The 15,724-nt window shown below is 51.6% G+C and overlaps 1 protein-coding gene across 1 annotated transcript; it reads right to left on the bottom strand.

Annotated features, from left to right (window-relative positions):
• Window positions 1-1,175: 1,175 nt before the first annotated feature.
• On the bottom strand, window positions 1,176-14,999 carry TOMM40 (translocase of outer mitochondrial membrane 40). Its single transcript, XM_066209341.1, is given in 10 exon segments — window positions 1,176-1,521; window positions 2,333-2,435; window positions 4,028-4,104; window positions 7,064-7,186; window positions 9,137-9,242; window positions 10,543-10,644; window positions 11,580-11,672; window positions 12,390-12,457; window positions 14,689-14,791; window positions 14,794-14,999. Coding segments are annotated over 10 exon segments (1,026 nt in total). The 5' UTR covers window positions 14,905-14,999; the 3' UTR covers window positions 1,176-1,381.
• Between the last annotated feature and the right edge of the window lie 725 nt (window positions 15,000-15,724).

Here is a 15,724-nt window from a genome sequence, read left to right as displayed (position 1 = left end):
CCTCCCCCACCCCGAAGTGGATCCAGTGGCGGGGGGGGGGGGGAGGGGGAGGGAAAAATCCGGGAATTTGGGGGGATTTGGGGGATTTTTTTGAGGGTTTTTCCGGGGGAATTTTGGGAATTTTCGAGGGAGCTTTTGGGGGGATTTTTGGGGGGAATTTTCAGGGAGTTTTTCGAGGGAGTTTTTTTTTCGGGGGGGGAAATTTCGGGGAGAAATTTTGGGAATTTTTTGGGGATATTTTTGGGAATTTTTTGGGAATTTTGGGGGGAATTTTTTGGTTTTTCCTCCCTTTTTCCGTGGGTGGGGGAGGGGCTGCCGGCAGCTGGGGGAGGAGGAGGAGGAAGAGGAAGAGGAGGAGGCGACTCCTCAGTCCACGGTGAGGCCGAAGGCTCAGGGGAGAGGAAGAGGAGGAGGAGGATGAAGGCCTCTCTCTCATGTCCCGGCGAGGACGACGACGATGACGACGACGACGACGAAGGGTCAGGGAGACGATGACGACGATGATGACGATGATGAAGATGATGATGACGATGATGAAGACGAGACTCAGCCGATGGTGAGGCCGAAGCCGCGGTGGAATTTCTCCTTCCGGTGGTCGATGACGATGACGACGATGACGACGATGACGATGACGACGATGACGATGACGATGACGAGGCTCAGCCGATGGTGAGGCCGAAGCCGCGGTGGAATTTCTCCTTCTGGCGGTTGATGACGATGACGACGACGACGATGACGATGACGATGACGACGATGACGATGACGACGATGACGATGACGACGACGAGGCTCAGCCGATGGTGAGGCCGAAGCCGCAGTGGGAATTTCTCCTTCCGGTGGTTGATGACAATGACGATGACGACGATGACGATGACGATGATGACGATGACGATGATGACGATGACGACGATGACGATGACGATGACGAGGCTCAGCCGATGGTGAGGCCGAAGCCGCAGTGGAATTTCTCCTTCCGGTGGTTGATGACGATGACGACGATGACGATGACGATGACGACGATGACGATGACGATGATGATGACGACGATGACGATGACGAGGCTCAGCCGATGGTGAGGCCGAAGCCGCAGTGGAATTTCTCCTTCCGGTGGTTGATGACGATGACGACGATGACGATGACGATGACGACGATGACGATGATGATGACGACGATGACGACGAGGCTCAGCCGATGGTGAGGCCGAAGCCGCAGTGGAATTTCTCCTTCCGGTGGTTGATGACGATGACGATGACGACGATGACGACGATGACGATGACGATGACGACGATGACGATGACGACAATGACGACGATGACGACGATGACGATGACGACGATGACGATGATGACGACGATGACGACGATGACGACGATGACGAGGCTCAGCCGATGGTGAGGCCGAAGCCGCAGTGGAATTTCTCCTTCCGGTGGTTGATGAAGGCTCCCAGGGCCAGCGTCAGGGGGAGGGGCGGCAGCTTCTTCTCCAGCACCGCCCCCACCTGCCACGAGCTGTCCACGGAGCCTGCGGGAAACAAACGGAATTCCGGGAATTTTTCCCAAATTTTGGGAATTTTTCCCAAATTTTGGGGGGATTTTCCCAAATTTTGGGGGATTTTTTCCCCATTTTTGGGGGATTTTTTCCCCATTTTTGGGGGATTTTTTTTCCTGATTTTTAAAAATTTTTCTCCAATTTTCTTGGATTTCTCCAGGGTTTTTTTCCCCCATCTTTGGGACCTTTCCCAAATTTTGGGGAATTTTTCCCAAATTTTGGGGAATTTTTTCCCGGTTTTGGGGGATTTTTTTTCCCTGATTTTTTTTTTTCTCCTGGGGATTTTTCAGGAATTTTCTGGGGGTTTTTTTGGGAATTTTTAGGGGAATTTTCTGGGGATTTTTCAGGAATTTTCTGGTGATTTTGGGGGAATTTTTTCAGGAATTTTCTGTTTTCCCGGGAATTTCCTGGGGATTTTTTAGGAATTTTCTGGGGATTTTTTAGGAATTTTCTGGGGATTTTTCAGGAATTTTCTGGTGATTTTTGGGGAATTTTTTCAGGAATTTTCTGGGGATTTTTTCGGGAATTTTCTGGGGATTTTTTCGGGAATTTTCTGGGGATTTTTGGGGAATTTTTTCGGGAATTTTCTGCGGATTTTTCAGGAATTTTCTGGTGATTTTTGGGGAATTTTTTCAGGAATTTTCCGGGGATTTTTTCGGGAATTTTCTGGGGATTTTTTCGGGAATTTTCTGGGGATTTTTCCGGAATTTTCCGGGGATTTTTTCGGGAATTTTCCGGGATTTTTCCGGGAATTTTCCCCGGCCCTTTTGGGGCCGTTTCTCACCGCGGAAGAGCAGGTTCCCCCGCGGCAGCTCCAGCTGGTAACCGAAGGCGACGCTCGAGTCCTGCAGCCGCGTGCTGGCCTCAAACTCCACCCCCACCTGCAGCTGGACACACCTGCGGCTCACACCTGGCCCGGCGCCCACATTTTGGGGACTTTTCCCCGTTTTTGGCCATTTTCCCCTTTTTTAAAGCGATTTTTTCCCCATTTTTTAGTGATTTTTCCCCATTTTTTCCCAATTTTTAGCGTTTTTTCCCCGTTTCGGGAGCCCTACCCCACCCCCACCTGCAGCTGGACACACCTGCGGCTCACACCTGGCCCGGCGCCCACATTTTGGGGACTTTTCCCCGTTTTTGGCCATTTTCCCCTTTTTAAAGCGATTTTTTCCCCATTTTTTCCTGTTATTTTTCCCATTTTTGGGGTTTTTTCCCCCATTTTTGGAGCTCCGCTCGACCCCCCACCCACACCTGAGCACACCTGGGGCTCACACCTGGGCCAGGACCCCGCCCCAAATCTCCAGTTTGGGGATTTCCCCCATTTTTGGCCATTTTCCCCATTTTTTTTCCCCTTTTTTTTTTCCTTTTTTTTCCCCATTTTTTCCCGTTTTTCCCCGTTTTTTCCCGTTTTCCCCCATTTTTGGGGCCCCGCTCCACCCCACCTGCAGCTGGACACACCTGAGGCTCACACCTGGGCCAAGATCCCCCTCCCCAAAGCCACACTTGGAGCCCCCCAGGTGCATTTTTGGCCTCCCCAGGTGAGTGTTTGGGGGTCCCCAGGTGTGTTCCCATCCCCCCCCAGGTGTGTTCCCATCCCCCCCCAGGTGTGTCCCATCCCCCCCCAGGTGTGTTCCCATCCCCCCCAGGTGTGTTCCCATCCCCCCCAGGTGTGTCCCATCCCCCCCAGGTGTGTCCCATCCCCCCCCAGGTGTGTTCCCATCCCCCCCCAGGTGTGTCCATCCCCCCCCAGGTGTGTCCCATCCCCCCCCAGGTGTGTCCCATCCCCCCCCAGGTGTGTCCCACCCCCCCCAGGTGTGTTCCCATCCCCCCCAGGTGTGTCCCATCCCCCCAGGTGTGTTCCCATCCCCCCCAAGTGTGTCCCATCCCCCCCAGGTGTGTCCCATCCCCCCCAGGTGTGTCCCATCCCCCCCCAGGTGTGTTCCCATCCCCCCCCAGGTGTGTCCCATCCCCCCCCAGGTGTGTTCCCATCCCCCCCAAGTGTGTCCCATCCCCCCCAGGTGTGTCCCATCCCCCCCCAGGTGTGTTCCCATCCCCCCCCCAGGTGTGTCCCCATCCCCCCCCAGGTGTGTCCCCATCCCCCCCCAGGTGTGTTCCCATCCCCCCCAAGTGTGTCCCATCCCCCCCAGGTGTGTTTTATCCCCCCCAGGTGTGTCCCATCCCCCCCCAGGTGTGTCCCATCCCCCCCCAGGTGTGTCCCATCCCCCCCAGGTGTGTTCCCATCCCCCCCCAGGTGTGTCCCATCCCCCCCCCAGGTGTGTTCCCATCCCCCCCAGGTGTGTCCCATCCCCCCCCAGGTGTGTTCCCATCCCCCCCAGGTGTGTCCCATCCCCCCCCAGGTGTGTTTCCCACCCCCCCCAGGTGTGTCCCATCCCCCCCCAGGTGTGTTCCCATCCCCCCCAGGTGTGTTCCCATCCCCCCCAGGTGTGTTCCCATCCCCCCCCAGGTGTGGTTTCGGGGTTACCTGTTCGCTGGCTCGGTGGTAATAGGTCAGGTGAGCCCCGGCCTGGCCCAACGTCACCGTCCCGATCCACGACGGGGCTGGGGGGGAACTCGGGGTCACCTGGGCAGGTGTGGGGTCACCTGGGGCAGGTTTGGGGTCACCTGGGCGGGGTTTGGGGTCACCTGGGCGGGGTTTGGGGTCACCTGGGAGGGGTTTGGGGTCACCTGGGCGGGATTTGGGGTCACCTGGGCAGGTTTGGGGTCACCTGGGTGGGGTTTGGGGTCACCTGGGCGGGGTTTGGGGTCACCTGGGGCAGGTTTGGGGTCACCGGGGCAGGTTTGGGGTCACCTGGGTGGGGTTTGGGGTCACCTGGGAGGGGTTTGGGGTCACCTGGGCGGGGTTTGGGGTCACCTGGGGCAGGTTTGGGGTCACCTGGGCAGGTTTGGGGTCACCTGGGTGGGGTTTGGGGTCACCTGGGGCAGGTTTGGGGTCACCTGGGGCAGGTGTGGGGTCACCTGGGCGGGGTTTGGGGTCACCTGGGCGGGATTTGGGGTCACCTGGGCGGGGTTTGGGGTCACCTGGGCAGGTTTGGGGTCACCTGGGCGGGGTTTGGGGTCACCTGGGCGGGATTTGGCGTCACCTGGGTGGGGTTTGGGGTCACCTGGGCGGGGTTTGGGGTCACCTGGGCAGGTGTGGGGTCACCTGGGCGGGGTTTGGGGTCACCTGGGGGGGGTTTGGGGTCACCTGGGCAGGTGTGGGGTCACCTGGGCGGGGTTTGGGGTCACCTGAGTGGGGTTTGGGGTCACCTGGGGCAGGTGTGGGGTCACCTGGGCAGGTTTGGGGTCACCTGGGTGGGGTTTGGGGTCACCTGGGCGGGGTTTGGGGTCACCTGGGCAGGTTTGGGGTCACCTGGGTGGGGTTTGGGGTCACCTGGGCGGGGTTTGGGGTCACCTGGGCAGGTGTGGGGTCACCTGGGCAGGTTTGGGGTCACCTGGGCAGGTTTGGGGTCACCTGGGCGGGGTTTGGGGTCACCTGTGGGTTTTTGGGGCTCACCTGGCTGGATTTTGGGGTCTCACCTGAGGGTTTTGGGGTCTCACCTGTGGGTTTTTGGGGGCTCACCTGTACAGGATTTTGGGGTCTCACCTGTACAGGATTTGGGGGCTCACCTGAGGATTTTGGGGGCTCACCTGTACAGGATTTTGGGGTCTCACCTGTACAGGATTTTGGGGTCTCACCTGTACAGGATTTGGGGGCTCACCTGAGGATTTTGGGGTCTCACCTGAGGATTTTGGGGGCTCACCTGTACAGGATTTTGGGGTCTCACCTGAGGATTTTTGGGGTCTCACCTGAGGATTTTGGGGTCTCACCTGGCTGGATTTTGGGGCTCACCTGAGGATTTTGGGGTCTCACCTGGCTGGATTTTGGAGGATCTCACCTGAGGGTTTTGGGGTCTCACCTGAGGATTTTGGGGGCTCACCTGAGGATTTTGGGGTCTCACCTGGCTGGATTTTGGAGGATCTCACCTGAGGATTTTGGGGTCTCACCTGTACAGGATTTGGGGTCTCACCTGAGGGTTTTGGGGTCTCACCTGTACAGGATTTGGGGTCTCACCTGAGGATTTTGGGGGTCTCACCTGGAGGAATTTTGGGGCTCACCTGGCTGGATTTTGGGGGGTCTCACCTGTGGGTTTGTGGGGTCTCACCTGTACAGGATTTGGGGTCTCACCTGGCTGGATTTTGGGGTCTCACCTGTACAGGATTTTGGGGCTCACCTGGCTGGATTTTGGGGTCTCACCTGTACAGGATTTTGGGGTCTCACCTGTACAGGATTTGGGGGCTCACCTGAGGATTTTGGGGTCTCACCTGTACAGGATTTGGGGGCTCACCTGAGGATTTTGGGGGCTCACCTGTACAGGACTTTGGGGTCTCACCTGTACAGGATTTGGGGGCTCACCTGAGGATTTTGGGGTCTCACCTGTACAGGATTTGGGGGCTCACCTGAGGATTTTGGGGCTCACCTGAGGATTTTGGGGTCTCACCTGGCTGGATTTTGGGGTCTCACCTGAGGATTTTGGGGTCTCACCTGTACAGGATTTGGGGTCTCACCTGTACAGGATTTGGGGGCTCACCTGAGGATTTTGGGGTCTCACCTGTACAGGATTTGGGGTCTCACCTGTACAGGATTTGGGGGCTCACCTGAGGATTTTGGGGCTCACCTGGCTGGATTTTGGGGTCTCACCTGAGGATTTTGGGGTCTCACCTGAGGATTTTGGGGGCTCACCTGTACAGGATTTGGGCTCTCACCTGAGGATTTTGGGGGGGTCTCACCTGAGGATTTTGGGGTCTCACCTGAGGATTTTGGGGTCTCACCTGTACAGGATTTTGGGGTCTCACCTGAGGATTTTGGGGGCTCACCTGAGGATTTTGGGGTCTCACCTGTACAGGATTTTGGGGTCTCACCTGAGGATTTTGGGGTCTCACCTGTACAGGATTTGGGGTCTCACCTGTACAGGATTTGGGGGCTCACCTGAGGATTTTGGGGTCTCACCTGTACAGGATTTGGGGTCTCACCTGTACAGGATTTGGGGGCTCACCTGAGGATTTTGGGGCTCACCTGGCTGGATTTTGGGGTCTCACCTGAGGATTTTGGGGTCTCACCTGAGGATTTTGGGGGCTCACCTGTACAGGATTTGGGCTCTCACCTGAGGATTTTTGGGGGGGTCTCACCTGAGGATTTTGGGGTCTCACCTGAGGATTTTGGGGTCTCACCTGTACAGGATTTGGGGTCTCACCTGTACAGGATTTGGGGTCTCACCTGAGGATTTTGGGGTCTCACCTGAGGATTTTGGGGTCTCACCTGAGGATTTTGGAGGATCTCACCTGGCTGGATTTTGGGGTCTCACCTGAGGGTTTTGGGGTCTCACCTGAGGATTTTGGGGTCTCACCTGGCTGGATTTTGGGGTCTCACCTGTACAGGATTTTGGGTCTCACCTGTACAGGATTTGGGGGCTCACCTGAGGATTTTGGGGTCTCACCTGGCTGGATTTTGGGGGCTCACCTGAGTACCTGCCGGCCAGGGACAGCACGGCGCCCTCCTCCCCCGGCCGCCGGTGATAGACGAGCTCCGCCCCCAGCGCCAGGTGAGCCGTGACGCTCTGCAGGTAATGCGCCACCAGGATGCCTGAGACACGGGGAGATCCGGGAGGATTCCGGAGAATTCCGGGGGAAAATCGGGAAAAATCGGGAAAATTCCGAAGAAAAATCGGGAAAAATCCAGAAAGTTCCGGAGGATTCGGGAGAAAAGCTGGGACCATTTGGGAGAACAAGGGGGAAATTCGGGAAAATCTGGGGGAATTCAGGGGGAAAATCAGGAAATTTGAGGAAATCCCGGAGAATTCGGGAGAGAAATGGGGAAAATCCAGAAAATTCCAGAGAATTCGGGAGAGAAAATCGGGAAAATCCAGAAAATTCCGGAGAATTTGGGAGAGAAATGGGGGAAAATCGAGAAAATTGCGGAGAATTCGGGAGAGAAATCGGGAAAATCCAGAAAATTCCGGAGAATTCGGGAGAGAAAATGGGAAAATGAAGAAAATTCCAGAGAATTTGGGAGAATTTGGCAGAAAAATTGGGGAATTCGGGAGAAAAATTGGGGAATTTGGGAGAATTTGGAGGAAAAATCAAGAAATTTTAAAAAAACTCGGAAAAATTCAGAAAAAAAAATTGGGAAATTTGAGAAAATTCCAGAGAATTTGGGAGAGTTCGGCAGAAAAATCGGGGAATTTGGGAAAATCGGGGAGAAAAATCGGGAGAGTTTGGGGGGAAATTGGGAAATTCAGGAAAATTCAGGCAAATTTGGGAAAATTGGGGCGAAAAATCGGGAGAATTTGGAAAAATTCTGGAGAAAAATTGAGGAATTTGGGAGAATTTGGGAGAATTTGGGAGTAAAATTGAGAAATTTGGGAGAATTTGGAAAAATTCAGGAGAAAAATCGAGGAATTTGGGAGAATTTGGAAAAATTCGGGAGAAAAATCGAGAAATTTGGGAGAATTTGGGGGAAAAATCGGAGAATTCAGGAAAATTCGGGAGAATTTCGGATATTCGGCAGAAAAATCAGGAATTTTGTGAATTTTGGGGGGAGATTTTTTGGGTGGGTTTGGGGTAATTTTGGGAGGTTTTTGGGGGATTTTTTGTGATAATTTTGGGGGTTTTGGGCTCATTTTCTCGGGATTATTTTGGGGAATTTTTTGGGATTTTTTGGGGATTTTTTGTGATAATTTTGGGGGTTTTTGGGCTCATTTTCTCTGGATTTTTTGGGGTTTTTTTGGGGGAATTTTTTGGGATTTTTTTGGGATTTTTTTGGGATTTTGGGGGGATTTTTTGGATTTTTTGGGGGTTTTTGGGCTCATTTTCTCGGGATTTTTTGGGAAAATTTTTGGGATTTTTTTGGGATTTTTGGGGGATTTTTTGGGGATTTTTTTGGGGTTTTCGGGGTCATTTTCTCGGGATTTTTTGGGGCTTTTGGGGGGGATTTTTTGGGGAATTTTTCTGGAATTTTTTGGGATTTTTTGGGGTCCCACCTGAGCCCATGAGGATGTCGGGGTCGCCCAGGGTTTTGGGGGGGTTTTTTGTGATAATTTTGGGGTTTTTGGGGTCAATTTTTGGGGGTTTTTGGAGTCATTTTCTCAGGATTTTTTTGGGAGGTTTTGGGGATTTTTTGGGGGGATTTTTTTGGGATTTTTTGGGGGTTTTCAGGGTCATTTTCTCGGGATTTTTTGGGGAATTTTTTTGGATTTTTTTGAGATTTTTTGGGGAATTTTTGGGGGATTTTTTTGGGGTTTTCGGGGTCATTTTCTCGGGATTTTTTGGGGCTTTTGGGGGGGATTTTTTGGGGAATTTTTCTGGAATTTTTTGGGATTTTTTGGGGTCCCACCGGAGCCCATGAGGATGTCAGGGTCGCCCAGGGTTTTGGGGGATTTTTTGTGATAATTTTGGGGTTTTTGGGGTCAGTTTTTGGGGTTTTTGGGTCATTTTTGGGTCATTTTCTCGGGATTTTTTGGGGATTTTTGGGGGGATTTTTTGGGGAATTTTTCTGGAATTTTTTGGGATTTTTTGGGGGTTTTTGGGGTCCCACCTGAGCCCATGAGGATGTCGGGGTTGCCCAGGGTGAGCGCCGCCGTGAAGTCGCCGCCCCGATATTCCCCGTCCACCTGCCAGTTGACGAACTTGGACTGCTGGGTCTGGGGAGAAATCACCGGGATTTGGGAAAAATCAAAACTCTGGGGGGGGAAAATTCACAACTTTGGGGGGAAATCCCCGAGTTTTGGGGGGAAAATCCCGATTTTGGGGGGAAAAAAATTCCGAATTTTGAGGGAAAAAATTCCAATTTGGGGGGAAAAAATTTCCTAATTTTGGGGGGAAAATTTTCTCAATTTGGGGGGAAAAAAATTCCCAGTTTTGGGGGAACAAAATTCTAATTTGGTGGGAAAAAAAAAATCCCAGTTTTGAGGGAAAAAAATTCCAATTTTTGGGCGAAGAAAATTGCAATTTTGGGGGAGAAAAAATTCCCAGTTTTGGGGGGAAAAAAAATCTGAATTTTGGGGGGAAAAATTCCAATTTTTGGGGCAAAGAAAATCCCAATTTTGGGGGAGAAAAAATTCCCAGTTTTGGGGGAAAAAAATATCTGAATTTTGGGGGGAAAATTTTCTCAATTTGGGGAGAAAAAATTCCCAATTTTGGGGAGAAAAGATTCCCAATTTTGGGGGAAGAAATTCCCAGTTTGGGGGAGAAAAAAATTTCCCAATTTTGGGTGAAAAAATCTAATTTTGGGTGAAGAAAATCCCAATTTTGGAGGGAAAAAATTCCCAATTTTGGAGGGAAAAATTTTCCAATTTTGGAGGGAAAAAATTCCCAATTTGGGGGAGAAAAAATTCCCAATTTGGGGGGAAAAATTTTCCAATTTTGGAGGGAAAAAATTCCCAATTTTGGAGGGAAGAAAATCCCAATTCTTGGGGAAAAAAATTCCCAATTTTGGGGGAAGAAATTCCCAATTTGGGGGAGAAAAAATTTCCCAATTTGGGTGAAAAAATCCAACTTTTGGGCGAAGAAAATCCCAATTTTGGAGGGAAAAAATTCCAATTTTGGAGGGAAAAATTTTCCAATTTTGGAGGGAAAAAATTCCCAATTTGGGGGAGAAAAAATTCCCAATTTGGGGGGAAAAATTTTCCAATTTTGGAGGGAAAAAATTCCCAATTTTGGAGGGAAGAAAATCCCAATTCTTGGGGAAAAAATTCCCAATTTTGGGGGAAGAAATTCCCAATTTGGGGGAGAAAAAATTTCCCAATTTTGGGTGAAAAAATCCAACTTTTGGGCGAAGAAAATCCCAATTTTGGGGGAAAAAATTCCCAATTTTGGAGGGAAAAAATTCCCAATTTTGGAGGGAAGAAAATCCCAATTTTGGGGGAAAAAATCCCAATTTGGGGGGAAAAAAATTCCAATTTTTGGGGGGAAGAAACTGCCCCGACTTCCGACGCCGCGCACCTGGAAGGCGATCTTGGAGCGGATCCTGTTGGTCACCTGGTGAACCACCTGAGCGTTGAGGCTCCCGCTGTTGTCCATGTCCCCCACCAGCACCGGGAACGCCTGGAATTCCCAGACGAAAATTCGGGAATTCCCCAAAAAATTCGGGAATTTCGGGAGCTCTTCGATGCCGAAATTCCCCCAAATCGCCGAATCTCCACGTTCCCAACCGGCCAGATCGCCCCGAATCGTCTCATCCCCCCAAAGCTCCCAGCCCCAGCGCCAGGAATTCCCGAATTCTCCAAATCTCGCGGCTCCCAAAATCTCCCCAATTGCCAAAAACCCCCCAAACGCTCCACAATCCCAAATTCCCCCCAAAATCCCCGAATTTCGCGGGAATTCCTCCAAAGTCTCCCCCAAAAATTCCCCAAAACCCCCAAATTCCCCCCAAATCCCCCAAATTTCCCAAAATTTCATAAAAATTCCCAAAATTCCCGCCAGATCTCCCCCAAATTTCCCAAAATTCCCCCAAAATTCTCCAAATTTTGCCCTAATTTCCCCCAAATACCCCAAAATTTCCCAAAATTTCCTAAAAATTCCCCAAATCCCTGCCAGATCTCCCCCAAATTGCCCCAAATTTCCCCCAAAACGCCCCAAATTTCACCCAAATTTCCCCAAAATTCCTGAATTTCCCTCAAAATTCCCCAAAACCCCCAAATTTCTCCAAAATTCCCCAAAATTTCCCCAAAACTCCCCAAATTTCCCCCAAAATTCCCCCCCAAATCTCCCAAAATCTCCCCAAATTTCCTAAAATTTCCCCAAATTCCCGCCCGATCTCCCCAAATTTCCCCCAAATTCCCTCAAATTTCCCCAAAATTCCCCCAAATTCCCCAAATCCCCACCAGATCTCTCCCAAATTTCCCAAATTTCCCCCCAAATTAACCCCAAATCCCCCAAATTTTCCCCCCAAATCCCCCCAAAGTCCCCAAAATTTCCCCAAAATTTCCCCAAAATTTCCCCAAATTTCCCCAAATTCCCCAAATTCCCGGAGTCCTGACCTCGGTGGGGCTCAGGTGTTTGGTGCCCACGTAGGTGGCCCCAAAGTGATAATTGGACTCGCCCAGGGTGCTCAGGGCCACCGTGTGGTTCACCTGGAAAACACCAAAATTCCCACGATATTCCCAAAATTCTGGATTGGAAAAATTTCAGAAAAAAAAAAAAAAAAATTCCCCAAATTTCCAAGAAAATCGCCCCGAAAAAAAAAAAAAGCCCAAAAAAGGTCTCAAAAGTCCTCAAAGTTCACCTGAAAAAACGGAGAAAAGCCCCAAAATTCCCAAAAGGATTCCCGAAAATTCCCGTTCAAAAAAAAATCCGGACTGAAAAAAAAAAAGTTCTGGAAAAATTCCTCCCAAAATTCCTCCAAAAATCCACAAAAAAATCCACCTGGAAGTGGTGGGAGAAGTCCCGAAAACGCTTCTGGAAAGGGGGGAAAAGGTGAGGAATAATCCCAAAATTCCCGAAAAATTCCTCAAAATTTTTGGCTGGGATGGGGGTTAAAAAAAAGGAAAAATTCCCCCAAAAATTCCAAGAAAATCGTCCCGAAAAAAAAGCTCCAAAAAAAGGTCTCAAAAGTCCCCGAAGTTCACTTGGGAAAGAGGGAAAACGTCGGGAAAAATCCCAAAATTCCCAAAAATTCCAGCTGGGAATTTTTTAAAAGCCCCATCCCAAAAAAATCCCAAAAAAATCCCAAAAAAATCCCCCCAAAAAATCCCCCCAAAAACGCCTCTGGAAAAGCGGGAAAAGGGCGGGAAAATTCCCAAATTCCCCCCAAATTCCGGAAATTCCCAAGAAATCCCCGAAATCTTCACCTGGAAGTGGTTGCTGAGCCCTTTGTTCACCGTCAGCTTCACGCCCTCCATCTGCACCGGGAACAGCTCTGCGGGAAAAGCGGGAAGTTGGGGGGAAAAGCGGGAAGTTGGGGGGAAATTTGGGAAATTTGGGGGGAAAATCGGGAATTTGGGGGGAAAATGGGGGATTTGGGGGGGAAATTGGGGGATTTGGGGGGAAAATCGGGAATTTGGGGAGATTTGGGGGGAATTTGGGAGATTTGGGGGAAAATTTGGGAAATTTGCGGGGAAATTGGGAAATTTGGGGGGAAATTCGGAATTTGGGGGGAAAATTGGGATTTTGGGGGGAAAAGCGGGAATTTGGGGGGAAAATTGGGAATTTGGGGGAAAATTGGGAATTTGGGGGGAAATTTGGGAAATTTGGGGGAAAATTGGGGGATTTGGGGGGAAAATTGGGAATTTTGGGGGGAAAATTGGGAATTTTGGGGGGAAATTGGGAATTTTGGGGGAAATTGGGAATTTGGGGGAAAATTGGGAATTTTGGGGGAAAATTGGGGGATTTGGGGGGAAAATTGGGAATTTGGGGGGAAATTGGGAAATTTGGGGGGAAAATTGGGGATTTGGGGGGGAAAAGCGGGAATTTGGGGGGAAAATTGGGAATTTGGGGGAAAATTGGGAATTTGGGGGGAAATTTGGGAAATTTGGGGGAAAATTGGGGGATTTGGGGGGAAAATTGGGAATTTTGGGGGGAAAATTGGGAATTTTGGGGGAAATTGGGAATTTTGGGGGAAATTGGGAATTTGGGGGAAAATTGGGAATTTTGGGGGAAAATTGGGGGATTTGGGGGGAAAATTGGGAATTTGGGGGGAAATTGGGAAATTTGGGGGGAAAATTGGGGATTTGGGGGGAAAATCGGGAATTTGGGGGGAAAATCGGGAAATTTTGGGGAAAATTGGGGGATTTGGGGGAAAATTGGGATTTTGGGGGGAAAATTGGTAATTTGGGGGGAAAATTGGAAATTTGGGGGGAAAATTGGGAAATTTGGGGGGAAATTGGGAATTTGGGGGGAAAATTGGGATTTTGGGGGGAAAATTGGGATTTTGGGGGGAAAAGCGGGAATTTGGGGGGAAAATTGGGAATTTGGGGGGAAAATTGGGAATTTTGGGGGAAATTGGGAATTTTGGGGGGAAAATTGGGGGATTTGGGGGGAAAATTGGGAATTTGGGGGGAAAATTGGGAATTTGGGGGGAAAATCGGGAAATTTGGGGGGAAATTGGGAATTTGGGGGGAAATTGGGAATTTTGGGGGGAAAATTGGGAATTTGGGGGGAAAATTGGAAATTTGGGGGGAAAATTGGGAATTTTGGGGGGAAAATTGGGAATTTGGGGGGGAAAATTGGAAATTTGGGGGGAAAATTGGGAATTTTGGGGGGGAAAATTGGGAATTTTGGGGGGAAATTGGGAATTTGGGGGGAAAATTGGGATTTTGGGGGAAGGTTTCAGATCCTTTCCAGGCTTTTGTTTTTTGCTGTGATTTTTGCGGATTTTGGGGACGTTTTTGGGGCCATTTTTGGCCTTTTTGGGGCCATTTTGGGGCGATTTTTTGTCTTTATTGGGGCCATTTTTGGGGCCATTTTTGGGGTGATTTTTGACCTTTTTTGGGCCCATTTTTGGGGCAATTTTTGGCCTTTTTTGGGGCCATTTCGGGGGCGATCCCGGGGCTATTTTTGGGTGATTTTTTGCCTCTATTGGGGCCATTTTTGGGGTGATTTTTGGGGTGATTTTTGGCCTTTTTGGGGGCCATTTTTGGCCTTTTTTGGGCCCATTTTTGGGGGTGATTTTTTGTCTTTTTTGGGGTCATTTTTGGGGCGATTTTTTGCCTTTTTTTGGGGTGATTTTTGGGGCGATTTTTGGCCTTTTTTGGGGTCATTTTGGGGGTGATTTTTGGCCATTTTTGGGGTGATTTTTGTCCTTTTTTGGGGTGATTTTTGGGGCGATTTTTGGCCTTTTTTGGGGTCATTTTGGGGGTGATTTTTGGCCATTTTTGGGGCCATTTTTGGCCTTTTTTGGGGCGATTTTTGGCCTTTTTTGGGGCCATTTCGGGGTCGACCGCGGGGCTATTTTTTGGGTGATTTTTTGCCTTTTTGGGCCCATTTTTGGGGCGATTTTTGGCCTTTTTTGGGCCCATTTTTGGGGCGATTTTTGGCCTTTTTTGGGGCGATTTTTGGCCTTTTTCGGGCCCATTTTTGGGGCGATTTTTGGCCTTTTTTGGGGCCATTTCGGGGTCGACCCCGAGGCTCTTCTCGGCGCCTTTCTCTCACCTTTACACCTGCGGTGACACTCCTCGAAGGCCCCCGGGTTGGGCAGGGGGTCCCCGCCCGGCTCGGGGGGGCGGGGGGGGAGGGGCGCCCCTCCCCGGCCCCCCCCAGGCCGCTGACGGGGGGGGGACCCCCAAACCCCGGGGGGGGCACCGGGAGCAGCGGGGGAGGGGCAGACGGGGGGGGAGGGGGGGACCCGGCGGCCCAGACGTTGCCCATGCTGGGGGGAGGGGCTGCAAAAATGTTTAAAAAAAAATAAAATAAAATTTTCAGCTTTTAACCCCCCCCCCCCACACACACAAAACCAGCGTTTTTCACCCCAAAACTTTCCCGCCCCTCCCCGAATTCCCGGCGGGATTTTTCCCCCGCCCCCACAGGATCGCGCTCCCCCCGCCCCCCGGCCCACGCTGGGGGTGACCCCAAAACGCCCCAAAAATGCCCCAAATTGCCCCAAATTCGCCCCAAAATCGCCGCCCCCGCCCCCCCCACGCCGAACTCACGCGGCGGCGGACGGAGAGAGCGCCCGGCTCTGGCCACGCCCCCCGCGCGCTCCCATTGGCTGCCGCCTCCAGCCCGCGCGCTTCTATTGGTGGAGCCCCTCCTAGTCCCGCCTCCGCTCGCTTCCAATTGGCCGACGCCTCAGGGTTGAGTTCCTCTCCCGCCTCGCGGGGTCAGGGGCGACGCGAGCCGCGCCCCTTTAATGACGTAACGCGCTTTGATTAGTTAATCCCGCGAACCGCCCCGCCCACCGAGCGCTTCGATTGGCTGAGGCGGCGCGGGGGGCGCGCGCCACCATAGAGGCGCCAAGGGCGCGCGGGGCGGAGCGGCCGCCTCAGGGGCGCCGCCATCTTGGGGAGGCCGGCGCCGGAGGACCGTCGCCATGGCAACGGGCAAAGGGCGGGAAGGGCGCTCTGATCGCGCCGCTGTCGCGATAGAGGCGGCGACATTTCGTTCCCCGCCCCCCTTTTCCCCTCTCCCTGAACCGGCGTGAATTAATCTCTGTCGATGACGTCACAGCCCGGGGTTGCGTCACGGGTTT

This window comes from Chamaea fasciata, unplaced genomic scaffold (assembly GCF_029207755.1).
Source record: "Chamaea fasciata isolate MVZ Bird 193981 ecotype frontalis unplaced genomic scaffold, bChaFas1.0.hap1 SCAF_865, whole genome shotgun sequence".
NCBI classification, from domain to species: domain Eukaryota; kingdom Metazoa; phylum Chordata; class Aves; order Passeriformes; family Sylviidae; genus Chamaea; species Chamaea fasciata.
Note: the sequence above shows the minus strand (reverse complement) of the source record. Positions and strands in the feature narration are given on the sequence as shown.